Below are 13,353 nucleotides of genomic sequence, written 5' to 3'. Positions count from 1 at the left end.
CATTTAAGTGAGTATATTTTATTTATTTTTTTTTTAGAGGAAATAACGGTATAGAAATGAAAAGAAATGTGTATGATTTTATATAGTTCTCTAAACAGCATTTATTTTCTTCTTTTATTACATTTCTGAAGTCGCGTCCCGTTCGGGAAACGTGTGCACAGTTTTAACGGTGAAAGATATTATTAAACGTCGATACAATGTCATCGTTTCGTGTAATATAGAAATGTTTAGACCTGTGCCGGCGACAAGTGCATACGCCGGATCTAGAATCGTGTGACTGTCCGATCGACCTGCCTTCGTCGTCGTTTCATCGTTCTTCACCCACCATCTCTAACGGAATGGCTCTACGTACACACGTAAGGTATGTAATATATTAATGTATCTTCTCACAATCGATGTAAGGTTGTTGAAATATCGGATACGAGTACAAAACAATTCGCCCTGAATCCCTTAAATATAAAAGGGGCTCACACCCATTATCTTGCCTCAAGTTGTACTGGCAGCTTTGATAAATTAAAGTCTTGTTGCCCTTTTTTTTTATTTATTTAACAGAAATAATTTAAGTGCCTTGCTGAAATTTTGGGCATTTCTTTACATTTTTATTAATTTCTTTTTATGATTAAAAATTAATGTTAATAAAATATGTTCATTAAAGACTGAACTCTAATAAAAGAAGATAATTTAATTAATCACAGCATCAATACAACCTCAGCTTAAGCACTTTTACTTTGCTGTTCGTACCAAACATTTAAACAACCTTTTATTTTCTATACATTCACGCATTCCGCCTAAATATACGACGTCGCTACAAAATAATAATAAATACTTACGGCCTACTTAACGACTACTCTTAAGTGTGAAATGCAAAGGATCAATCGTCGCTTAAATCGTACAGTTAAATAGACAATATCCACATACTTAAAATTTAGATCGTATTTTAATATATATGCTCAATATAATATAAACATCGACTTTTATCTCACTTCCTCTCTTCATCACGCATACGAATAACGTTTAAATTCTACCGTACAAAATTACCTTTTTTAAGAAAGAAAATAAAAAAAATAATTAAACAAATGTTAGGTGTATGCACAGCGGATGAGTTGGTATGCATTGAACTCATTAAAAAATTGAATGATTACATGTTCGAGATTTTCTTAAGAATTTTTGACAGTTTTAAAGACATCGATCTTATCTTGCCTAAACGTGATAACTCGACTGGGCGTTAGTGTCGATGTTACTGCTACGTAAGTATCGTCGGGTATAGATTTTTCGAAGACAATCAAAAGAGAACAATAACGTTAAAGAGTGTGCCTCCCGCTGAAAAATTCTAAACTTAGGTTCGAATTAGAAATTTCATATTTTGTCTATAATTACGTTTCGATTCTCACTGTCGGTACTAAAACGTTGTAGTTCGTATTACATAGATTTTCAGCACTTGCAGTAAATACCGAAGACGCACTCTTGTATATCTTACTTCATATTATTTTTAAGTTAGGTTTATTTATTTCTTTTTTTTTTTAAGTAGTAACAAGGTAAATATATTCTTTTCTTTTTAAAGCGGAACAATGTTCTCATAAAAGTAAACGTCTTTATGAAAAGATTGCTTCCGGTAACGGTACACTTTAGCATTTCCCATTTTCTTTTCTACATTTTTTTAAAATACTATTTTGTTGCGAGCTATGAACTCTTTAAAGACTCTTTAAAGACTACATCGATAAAAAGAAATTAATTATTTTTGTACATACAAAAATAATAAGATGCAATAAAAACGAGAATTTGACAATTAAACCCTTTCGAAAGGAATATATGTATATATGTCTACATATAAATAATGTGATATGAATATTTTTACTTTTACAAATAAAACAAAATCGGGAAATGCTCGAAACTCCTGCAACGTTTTTGGATGAAGAAGTACGTGTGTTAAGCGTTTTGAACAATTACATTTAGAAGATGACGTCACAGCTAATAATTAGCAGCGATATACTCTATACTTTTCGTCTATATACACAGCTTTATAATAATCGTAAGACCCGTATCACACTAGAAATTAAGATCTAAATGAGATTGAAGTTTTAATTAGTTAAATTCTAATTCAATTTTAATCTTAATCTCTAGTACAGTACGGAGTTAAGGAAAACAGTACAGTTTCAGTAACCGTTTACGCTATCCAAGTGACGGTCTGTGCGATCGGAACGATCCGCGTATCACGAGAAACACACGCCGATTAGCCTGCATAGCGATTTGTGGAGTCATTTTAGCGATCAGCAGCCGCACACAATCACGCTATTAATAATCGCTTTCGCTTTCAATTCGGAAAACGGTTTTTACTGCCAAGACGCTGGTGGGCTAAAATGATTCCGCAAACGTTCCGTTCCCGACGGCTCTCTCCTCCCTTTTGCAAAATCCTCTTTGGTTTCGTACATTCAAATAGAATATGAATAACGCAGCGCAACACGAAGTACCCCTGGCCTGTCGCGTCGCATTACACGTCTTCGTTACGTTCAGTAGCACGCTTGGCGGCTAAATAATCGGTTTCGAGCCCAGTATTCTATTTGAGGATCGACTAACATGTAGTATGGCATTACAGAAGGAAAAAATGTATACAGTCAAACGTATAATGTCCTTCTCAAATTGAGTACGCTAATAATACTTCTACGCAACATCGTTGGCCGACCACCAACCGCTTACTCCCGGCTCTTCCCCTTACGCTAATTTTTTTTTTTTTTAATTATTATCGCCGCATCGTTAAACATTACGTTTCGCATTCACGCACTCTCACATTTCACGCCGAAAGTGAGTCGTTTGATTTTGAAATTTGTTCGCTCCGTACGAAGAATACGTTTAACAGTATTTATCCTAGACTTAGAGTTGACACCTTCGGCTAAATGCGGTACATAAGTACAATTCTATATACCGCGAGTTTTGCCTATCTCTACGTTAAATCGATCCGTTATTGGCAGTATAGAGAAAAGAAATATGCGCCAAATCAATAGAACGTACAAACGGCGAGACACCAAAACCGTGCATACCTTCTTCCGGCGCAACTGCCGGAGTTACGTAGGACTTTCTAAACATTAATATATTCGTTAGAAGCTCATACCCTTCTAATCCGCATTCAAGAATCTCCTTTATACTTCTTTAAGCTACTCATAATTTTTTTTTTATTATTATATATTTACTATTAGATTTTCTCTGTTAATAGATCTTTTATGTATTTTTTTTTCTTTTTTTTTTCTTTTTTTTCGAGCGTTTTTTCATATAAGCCAATGTATCGGATAAAATCTATTTTATCTCTACGTTAATTATTTGAAAAATGTTCTCATAATTTGTTCACAGATGTGTTACTTTGCAATATTAATCATCTACTCTGAAATATGTATCACATTTTTTTTAGCGTCGCGTTCCTGCGATATCTAGAATGATATTCAATTCCAATCGTATTCGAGAGCCTTCAGGTCGGCCGGTTGTGACGCGCGACGTACCTTCGCCGTCGTTCACGACGTTATACTTTGTTAGCCGGATTTTAATCTCGCAACTAGATTACAATGCAAACAATTGCGTGCTGTATATAATACGAGCTAGACGAATAGATATAAGATTTCTCTATCATATAAACTCTTCAGATGCAACATTGTTCGAACAAACACCGGAGATCCGCGAGTTTCGACATCGCGGCGTTTGTACAATCAGCTTTTTGTCCTCTCCGCGTTTCCGAAAAACCGAGAATCTCACCCACGAGAAAAGATAAACCTCGCTACATGCCCGGATGACGAGACAAAATTCTAAGTATCCCGTTATCGACTGTACTCAAATGCCTTTCGATAGCTTCGGTATGATTGTCATCCGGCGTAAGACACTAATACTCGGCTAAACGTCGTTTTTTCAGTAAGCACGTTGTTAACAATCCATGGCGTATACAGTAATTACAGTCTAATGCAAAATCGTCGAGGTCTCTAATTATTTTTTTTCAAAAAATTAAACTGTAGTTTACTTTGTCATCTTATCTTAAAACCCATTGTATATATATAAAGTCTCTGATATTGCGACGCAACATTATCCGTGACGAAAGAGTTAATTAAAATTGCTAATAATTTAATTTATAGCAGTAACAATAAATCTGCTACGCGTATTGTCTTGTACATTTTAATTATATAATTTCAATACAACATAATTCACTGCTTCTTAGAGATAAATTAATTTACTTTCTTTATAAAAAGAATAAGAATTCAATCACAGAGTAGACACTTGTGCCATGCTTTCGAATAAATTTTGATGAAGAAAGTGATTTATATTACTATTCTATTCAATGTTTTAACAGCATTTATACGAATGCAAAATTTCTCAACTTGGCTTTGCTCATTTCACTCTTCGCACCACATTCTTTACACGTACTAAATATATTTCCTAGTAACGTAAAAAATAAGAGAATCAAGATGCGGATTGGACTCCTCAGTCTGTAATGGCGCTTTGCCGGCATTCCAAACCCCTTTTTAGACTTGTTCATAATTGTTCTGTTGAAACGACGGATAGGTGGTTTGTAGCTTCATTCCTTCGGCTTCCTCAGCCAGTTTCTGCGGCCTAGGCTGGCGACGCTCATCGAGCTGGCAGTGCTGGTGACGCTAGCCAACGAGTTCAGGCTTACCGAATGTTAATCTTGCAGCATGTGTACGAAGCTGATAGGGAACATGCCCCGGCGTTCCGGCGCCCTTTCCAGGGCGCCTTCCATCCAGTTGTCGTCGTCGGTTTGTTCGTTCGTTACGATGATGACCTCACCCTCGCGAAACGACAGCTCGTCCTCGTTGTCGGCCTCGCAATCGTACAGGGCTCGGCAGCGTCGTAGTCCGCTCAAAGTCGACGACGTCGGCTGGAGAATAAAGAAAAGAGTTAGTCGTAGAACCGACAAATGCCGTAACGCGTGTGCATGTTTCAGCCATCTGGCAGAAGCAGGCACTTTTTTTTGCCGCTTGTACTACCTCGTCACGGAGCGACAAGCTTGAGAAGTTTAGTTGCTCTCCAGAGGCTGAGAGAATATTGGAAATTCTAAAGGAATCGTTATGAGTTCAGCGAGCAGTGAAAGGTCTTAATTAATTAATTAATAAACTGACAATTCATTGTATTATATTTTATTTCTGAAAAAGGTCAAAAGAAAAAAAGAAAAAAAAAATGCAAAAATTAATTATATAATATTGTATAATAAGAACAAGTATTTAGGAAAAAATAAGTTTTATTTAAATATAAATAAGATATTTATTTTCAAAGATATATTTTAATATGTAATATAAAACGTGGGAGAATCTGCTACTAGAATTTCCAATATGAAACACCAATATCATGCCTTTTAATGTCTGAATAATTTAGAGTAAGAGAGTTTAGCGGGGAAATATCTCACAAGTGTTGGAAAACGTAGCATAATGCGATCAAACATTAATCCACTCGGGAAAAACCCATGCGGGGATCAATATTTACAATTACATTTCTTTTTTTATTAGTCTTTTAAAATATTAGCCATAAGAACGATTCGTTGAAATGTTTTTGCGAAAGAAAAAGTCACACGTAGATTAACAGTCTAGATGGGAATTAATAAACGATCAAAGATATGTTATTAGAATATAAATCAACATGTTTCACATTAAAGATGTCCATTTATGAAGTATCTTGCAAAAGATTTATATTAATCGGTTGTAAAAAAGAAAAAAAAATTTAATCACGATTTAAAAAACAACGAAATTTAAATGATTTGACGTCAAAATAATATATTTAAAACTCCTGGCTACTTGCCACAGCAATTTTGAATCATGACGTCAGAAGCAGATCTCAGCTGACTAAGTTCTTGCACGTCATTGTCAAATAAAAAAAGAAAAAACATTTTTCAAAAATTCTACATTGCCTTGACACACTTGCCATTACGTTTTCATCCAATGTCTTTTTATTAAACATTGGCGTGTAAGAATCTTCAGTAAATTTTCGCTTTCGACGTCACAATTCTACATATTGCGACAAGTTTTCAGAAGCCTTAGACCCTCAAATGTGAACGGCATAGACGATGATACGAACAGCACGTCTGAGCATGCAAAACATTGCTACACTTGAAAGTCTCGTTGATGAACAAAGTGAGAAAAGTAGGTACTTTGTCTTACAGATTGGTTACTGCGAAATAACGATAGTACGCAATCGTTCTCTATAAAAAAATCGTCTTTCTAATATACATATATAGCACAGAGCACAGCTTAATTAGATGCCACAAACTTTGCGTTATAATTAGTAATACACGAAACTATTCTTACTCAGATATAAATAAAGTAATATTCGCGTTTACAAGTGATTTCAAGTGTAACATGCTGTAATGTGGGATGGCTGATGTTTACCAGATTCAGATTTGGGAGCAAAGATGAAGGCTCCTCGGCGTAGCTCTCTAGCCTGGACCGGTCCCTTCGCTGTACCAACAATGGTTAATGACAAACCGTAAAGCACTCGTCTTGAAATGCATGCATTCTCTACATATCCACACACCATAAGTTCACGTGGCATATAGATTTAATTCGGACTAGCTCGCGCCAAATGGCTAATTAACTCGCGATAACTTCTCGCAAAATATTCTCTTATGCTTTGAATACTCGAATAATTTTCTCTAATACGTAATAAAAATTAATCGGTAGAGATAGCTACAATAATGACTTTATTAATTATTTCTTTTTAGAGAATATTATTTAATGAGGTTTGTTGAGTAAAAATTATTATTATAGCGCGAAATGATCATGAATGAACAATGGCTGAAATGACACAATGGTAATAAAATTTTGTAATGCATTAGACTGACAATTAATAGATAAAATTAAATTTACAAAAATAATATTATATATTTTAGTATTAAAAATATTATAAAGTGTAATAGGGTTGATGTGCGTGACGTGGTTAATAATGCAAAATGCTCAAGCCCCCACGAATAAACTATACTACGAAGGAGAACAAAATGGCACAACCTGATTAGATATTTTTCCTCTACTGTGTTAGTATAACAATGATAACCATCCGATCGAAATTTGTGCGCAAATAGGTGAAGATGTGAGAACACTGAAGAATAATTAAATTCATTAAATAATATAATACATAGGTAATTAAATATCGATTTCAGCAAATAATTGCTTCGTTCAATGGCGGCTCCGTTCCACCCAGAAACCAGAAGATTGATTTAGGATAATTTTTTAAAACGATAAGTAAATAAACTTCTTCGAAATAAAAGCAACGTCCTTCCCAATTCTCTACGAAATCTCAGAACTCCGTTTAAAACAATGTACAAAATGCACCTTACCTTTCGCGGCGGCGGAATAGGGTTGCTAAGACCATGATCCGAACACATAGAACTCAGGGATTCGCTGCTGCGTCCGTTGCTTAGCCTAGTCGTGACACCGGATGGAGCCGGGGGCGGTGGGTTTCGGGGCCTTTGCAGCGTCGAGCTGTTCATTTTGTCCATACCTAAGCGCAAATAGAAAAGAAAGAAATAAGATAAAAATCGGCGCGGCAATCAGAACGTCGGAGCTTCTCCTGCGAATTTATTTATCGAATGTACCGTGTCCGGTTGACGAGTCGCCACTCGGTGATCTCTTATGATGTTGGCTATTTAGTGTATTCAACGTATGCGGTAGAGTGTGTAAAGTGTAGCCGGCTAAAATTGGCTCGCTGGTCGTACGACTGTGCGTCGACGTAGCCAACGTGGCCGACGTAGGTAGCGTACCGTAGTGCGACGACGGCAGAACGCTGGAATTTCCTCCGGGCGGCGGCGGCGGCGCGACCCGCTTCTTTAACGAGCCGTGGATGTTCATTGAGATGTCTGGCGCCATGGGAGTGGGCACTGTGCAAAAACGATCGTACAATGCCATACTATACTTGAAACGGTCTTGTCAAAATTATCATGCAACGCGGAAAGTACCCGTTTGTAAAATAAACTAAAATTTGTTAAGCTATAAGAGGGAATAGCTTTCGGTAAATTTTGCAAGTGTCCTTAAACGATTCAACATAGTTTTTCGCGGAGGCTGCCATACCAGCTACAGGTTTTCTTCCTTGCGGCGGTGGTGGCGGAGGCATTTGTTGACGGTTCGTCGAAGCGCTCGGGGATGATCCGCTTTGCAAGCTGTCGCAAGTGCTGCTTCGACTGCGCAATGTCACAGGTGAGTCGCCCGATCCCGTCCCGCCACCTCCGGCGTACGACGGTGGCCTGCTACGTGACTTTTTCTCAGGCGTCAGACATCCATTCTATAATAAAAATGCGTATTTATGAATACAGTTACCCGGGCATGATATAGAATAAATTTATATAATCTGGGATTTACACGTAAACTTACTCTATCTTCTATTATCGTTTCGTCGTCGGAGAAGTCCGTGGAACCCTCGTCGTGAGAAAGATTCCAGTCGATATTAACGTTGTCGAATAAAGTTTTTTGCCTCTGAAGAGCGTGGCTCAGCTAAAAGTTGTTAATTGAATAAAAATTACAAAGAGTTACGGGAAAACTTCATTATTAAAATTCACTTTAAATAATAAAATTAAGTAATAATAAAATATAAGCTAATGCTTATCGCGAAAATTATATAACACTCGGTTCAATTACCAATTCTTTACAAGTGTGATGTCCCATTTCCTGTGCAATATCTAGTGGTGTCTTATCCTGCTTGTTTCGTTGCGAAGGGTCCGCGCCCGCTCGTAGAAGCAGCTTCATCGCTTCCGCTCTGTCGTGCCGCGCGGAAAGATGTAGTGCAGTTTCCCCGTCAATAGTCGTCTTGTCGATACCGCCGCTCGGCATATTTTGTACCAGAAAGTCCACGATGTGCAGGCTACTACCCATTTCGCGTAAAATAGCCAAGTGTAACGCAGTTTCATTTACGTCCTGAAACAGACATCGATAGTAATAACTCGTGCCTGCATTTTCTTTATAAATTAACTTTCTTGTACGTTAATAAAATAGTCACGGGGCCTTACCGATGTCGGTAGGGGCGCGGCCAGGTCCACGTTTTCGGCGTAAACCTGCAGAAGCTGCTGCAGGTCGCGATTGTTAACGGCGTGCTCCAGATCGGAAAGGAGATCGCGCTCATCCGCGCACGTATTCATAACGTATCTCTTGTCCACGTATTTGGCGCGTATAAACTCGTACCTTTCTTCCCTAAATGAGTGAAAAGTAAATGTAGAAACAGGGAACAAAATGGGGATACAAGGATATTTAAGAGATTAATTAGAAATTATTAGATAACCGATCGCTTACATCGTCGACGTCGGTGACGGCTTGAGATTGTGTCGCAGTGTCGCTTCCATCACTTCATTGAACGCCTGATTCGTCATGTGCCTTGCTAGCAATAACTGAGCGGTGCCGACGTTATCCAGCGTCAAGGATTGTATTCGCGATATGTGCACGCCCAAGTCCCGGTGGATGCCACTGCACTCTATGCAGACTATTATACCGAAGTTCGTCGACAGCCACGTGGCGTCTGAAAAGGAAGCAGAGTTGTCGTTCGATAACAAAGTGCTCCGGCGAGAAATGGGGCACGAGTAAAAGCCGCCGTTTCAGGTTTTGTCCGCGACAATGCACGGCCGGCGAACCGACGAGCATTCACGCGACTCGATCGACATAAACACATTTTCGGTGACTTCTCCAGAAGTCTCAAGTCAATTGACTTGCTACGATGCTTCTTATTAATTCGATGAGAGACAAATTATATCACGTATCGCCAGATTAAATTAAATGCGTCCGTCTAATAATAAAAAAAACATAAATCCCAATATAAATTTCGATAGAGAACTCCGTAATTTAACGTAAATATAATCCGGATTCCTATCCCGTAAGTACCAATCTGATGGAAATCGTTTAGTCATCCGCCAAGTATAACAGACGGATTTGGCACGCGTCAGGGGAAAAGCCGGCCGGCCGGCCGCTGAACGATCCACGGCGTTCATATTACCGTTCTGCGAGGAGCAATCACAGCACTGATCGTTTCCGGGTAGTCGCATAACGCATCGTATAACTGCCTGTTGCAATTCCACGAGGCTGGGATTGCCGGTGCCGGCCTCCGCCTTGCCGCTCGCGTCGAACGCTCGTAGCAGGGCGCGTTCCTTGCAGTTTACGAGAACCGACATCCACGCGCGCTGATCCGCCTCGTCCTCCGCTTGGAAGTGGTACGTTCTATTGTCTGCGAATCGGAACAATGGCATTAGCGCGCCGCCCGTTCATTATGAAAACGACGTTACGGCTTGTCATAACTAAATAGATAAACGTATTTTGCAATTTCGTGAAATATATACGCCGCACCTATCCGCGAGCCAAAGGCAGCTCTTTATCAGGCGCAACGTGTTACTTACAGCTTATGAGATCGAAGCCCCGCTTGTCGTCCGGTACCAACTTAATCTGGCAGGTCAATAGGTTCACCCTGGTGGGCGGCTTGTTCTCGTCCGCGTGGCAGATATCGAGATAGCCCTCCGCCTGCACGGCGCACCTCCTCTTCTGCCAGACCCGCCGCATCTTGCCCTCGCTCTTCTTCAGCAGGTGACCGGAGCGCGTGACGCCGTGCTGCTTGTCGCCCTGCAGCTGGTGCAGCGAATACCCCGCGTTCGCGTTCGCGTTCAGCTGCAATCGCGCAGGATTTACGGCTTGAGATTTATGTACGGCGATGCTCACAATTTAAAGCGCGATATAAAGCGCAATATAAGGCGGGATATAAAGCGCGATAGGAGAATGACCGAGATAATTCAAAAGCGACAGGGCTCTTGAGTGCGAGTCGAATAAGTCTGAGATAAAGATGCCGGCTAAGTTTGATATTTGATTCTGCATTAAGTAGATTAAACGGAAATAAGAAAGTATAAGGTAAAATAAAAAAAAAAAAAAGATATATATATTTTTCTTTAAATAATAGAAAGAAACAACGACGTTAATCGTAGCTTATTAAAATCTTTCGTTTTCTGTGACAAGCTGATTTTTAAGAAAAAAAAAATTTCAATTACGAGGAACTTACTTCTTTGTCACATCCGGAGCTTCTAAGAAGGCTCCTGAGTTCCGTTAGTCGTCTCCGCTCCTCGTCCTGCGTCTGTCTGATTTTTTGCAACTTTACGCTCAGGTCGGCCACGTACGAGCCGAAGTGCTCGATGGTCTTCAAGCCGTCCTGAAAGTAACTGAATTCCCAAACGTAAGGACGTTAGAAAAGTGAATCGACCACTTCGAACGTTCTCCAGTTCTAGCTACATTTCACGTAAATTAAAGTATATTATCTTGGAAGGAAAATACACTTTGCGCAAGTCTATATATTAATTCGAGTAAACGCTTTTCGTTCAGTAAAGTAAAAAACCTTTTGCGTTTAAACGATAACGATAACGTTTTAAAAATCGGCACGCGCTTCGAGTCTAGAATAAATTTCTTTTTTTTTTTTATGCAATTAATTTAATGCCACGTTAATCAGCAGAACCAATTGCGTTCATACTCACTTCGTTTGTGCGTGATAATATTCGACTAGATGCTGCAACAACTCGATACCCTTCTTCGTTTTGATCTCGTTCACTTTGATCAGATACTGTAAGCAAATGCACATCGTCAATAATCGACGGTCTCTCAGCCGGCGCTTGTTCAGCTCTCGCCACTTAACGGCGTCGAAAGACTTTTCGGAATTACACGTTATGGATAGATGTAACGCGCGCGAAGGTAGCTGAATTATTTTAATCGTCCCCGGGACGAAGCGCGCGTCTCGCATGTTAATTCGCCAGGTGGAGAAGATGAGTCGTCGTGTGCCGAAGGGGTGGTGCGGAATGCGAAGTGTAAACAGAGCTCTCCAGCTGGACGACAGCCTTTTGTAACTGACGCATGCCGGGGTCTGAAAAGGCCGATATCGATGCGCGCGTATAGTGTACCGATAACGCGTATCGATAGCGGCCGCACGCCTCTCGCTTGGGCGTGATGTTATCGGTATAAGTTACATGTACCTCGCGATTCGGTATCCGCGCCGCTCTCACCTCGCACATTTGCAACTGAAACAGCCGTCGCTCCTTCTCCATCTCGTCCGCGATCTCGGCGGGTGTGACCTCGGTGCGAATCAAACCGGCCTCCTTCGCGTGCTGCTTCTTCTCCTTTTCGATTTTCGCGTACTTCGCCTCGTAGTCCTTCCACGCCTTCTCGAAGGGCCTCTTCAAGTCGCCCTTAACGCCCCTCAGGTCACCCTTCAGCACCGAGTCCAACGGGAACATCACGATGTTGTTGATGTTCTGCATCTGGGTGGAGTCGCAAAATAGATAATTGATAGATGTTCTGTTAATTAAATTATGAAGCGCGATATTGTGATTGTTGGTACAGCGACGACCAGAAAATTAAATTTTACTGTCGCGCAGCATCCGTGGTGGCTAACGATAGCTATTCATTTTTTTATTTTTTTTTGTTGCGGGGGAAAAAATATCGACGCGGTACACGCTCCGGTATCTATTAGATACAAACGTAAAAATATTAGCGCTCCTTATCTTCGCGAAGCAGCACGAGCTATTTCCGATTGGCTAAAGTGCAATATTTTATCTGTTTATCGAAGCAACTGGTCCGTCGGACGGCACTCGAACTGAGAAAAGAATATAAAAAAAAGAAATATAAAAAAATTTTTCCTTATTCTTTTTTTTTTTCACGGAAATGTCTTTTTATTCGACAATGGTGTGCATTTTTTTTTTTCAATCTGTAATCCCTAATCGTGAAAGTCTCGCGCGATTGGCAGTTCTGGCAATCACGGGCCGCGAAATTGTATTTCGTCGCGCGTCGCCGGGACATCCGTCCGTTTACATATTGATCGTTTTCCACCTTAGAAATTCTATTCCCCGCGTAGGCTAAACGCGGAAAGAAAGCACGACGCCGCACAGGTCGTTGCCGTCGGTGACGCTGGACCGTGAAGAGATTTTTCCAATGACGCGTGCACGGCGCATCGAGGACGCGTTTGCGGCCGTCGGTTTAATATATCCGCGATGAATTGTAAAAGTAGATGCACCGGGTGAAAGTGCCATCGGCGCATGCTGGCGGTGCTCAAGAAGTTTATTACGGGTAACCGGCGATAGCCGTCGCCACGCGGAGTGATTAAAACGAGAGGCGGTGTAATTTAGCGCGCTGCAAAAATCGTCGCCGTCGTCGAAACGGAGACACGGCATGTTCCGTGATCTACATATATTGACACATATTTCGCTCGTTGGGCTCGGCACGTACCAGGGTCTTCATGAGGGCGCTCAATTCTTTCGTGACCACCGCGAATTTCAGAAACGCCGCACCTATGTCCGGCTCCTGCTCCTTCAGAGCGGCGTCGCCGAGTCTCTCCAGGGCTCTTCCTAAGTACACCTCGTTGTCCACATGAGCT

The 13,353-nt window shown here is 40.5% G+C and overlaps 1 protein-coding gene across 3 annotated transcripts in view; it reads right to left on the bottom strand.

Moving 5' to 3' along the window:
- Positions 1-71: 71 nt before the first annotated feature.
- Asap (ArfGAP domain of ASAP) overlaps positions 72-13,353 on the bottom strand; it is a 31,078-nt gene continuing 17,796 nt past the window's right edge. The window contains exons 3-17 of one of the 3 annotated variants that reach the window (XM_070655522.1): positions 13,206-13,351; positions 11,987-12,241; positions 11,465-11,550; positions 10,999-11,155; positions 10,349-10,613; positions 9,952-10,179; positions 9,258-9,480; positions 8,978-9,158; positions 8,610-8,885; positions 8,346-8,465; positions 8,046-8,256; positions 7,574-7,855; positions 7,316-7,479; positions 6,372-6,440; positions 72-4,870 (exon numbers count right to left, since the gene is read on the bottom strand). In XM_070655522.1, coding sequence (XP_070511623.1) covers positions 4,655-4,870; positions 6,372-6,440; positions 7,316-7,479; positions 7,574-7,855; positions 8,046-8,256; positions 8,346-8,465; positions 8,610-8,885; positions 8,978-9,158; positions 9,258-9,480; positions 9,952-10,179; positions 10,349-10,613; positions 10,999-11,155; positions 11,465-11,550; positions 11,987-12,241; positions 13,206-13,351 — 2,879 coding nt within the window. In that variant the 3' untranslated portion in view covers positions 72-4,654. The remainder of the gene's footprint in view (positions 4,871-6,371; positions 6,441-7,315; positions 7,480-7,573; positions 7,856-8,045; positions 8,257-8,345; positions 8,466-8,609; positions 8,886-8,977; positions 9,159-9,257; positions 9,481-9,951; positions 10,180-10,348; positions 10,614-10,998; positions 11,156-11,464; positions 11,551-11,986; positions 12,242-13,205; positions 13,352-13,353) is intronic. The other 2 variants (XM_070655524.1, XM_070655523.1) reach the window with 2 other exon arrangements.

The sequence above is a fragment of the Cardiocondyla obscurior genome, linkage group LG04, assembly GCF_019399895.1.
Source record: "Cardiocondyla obscurior isolate alpha-2009 linkage group LG04, Cobs3.1, whole genome shotgun sequence".
In the NCBI taxonomy this organism is placed as follows: Eukaryota; Metazoa; Arthropoda; class Insecta; order Hymenoptera; family Formicidae; genus Cardiocondyla; species Cardiocondyla obscurior.
Note: the sequence above shows the minus strand (reverse complement) of the source record. Positions and strands in the feature narration are given on the sequence as shown.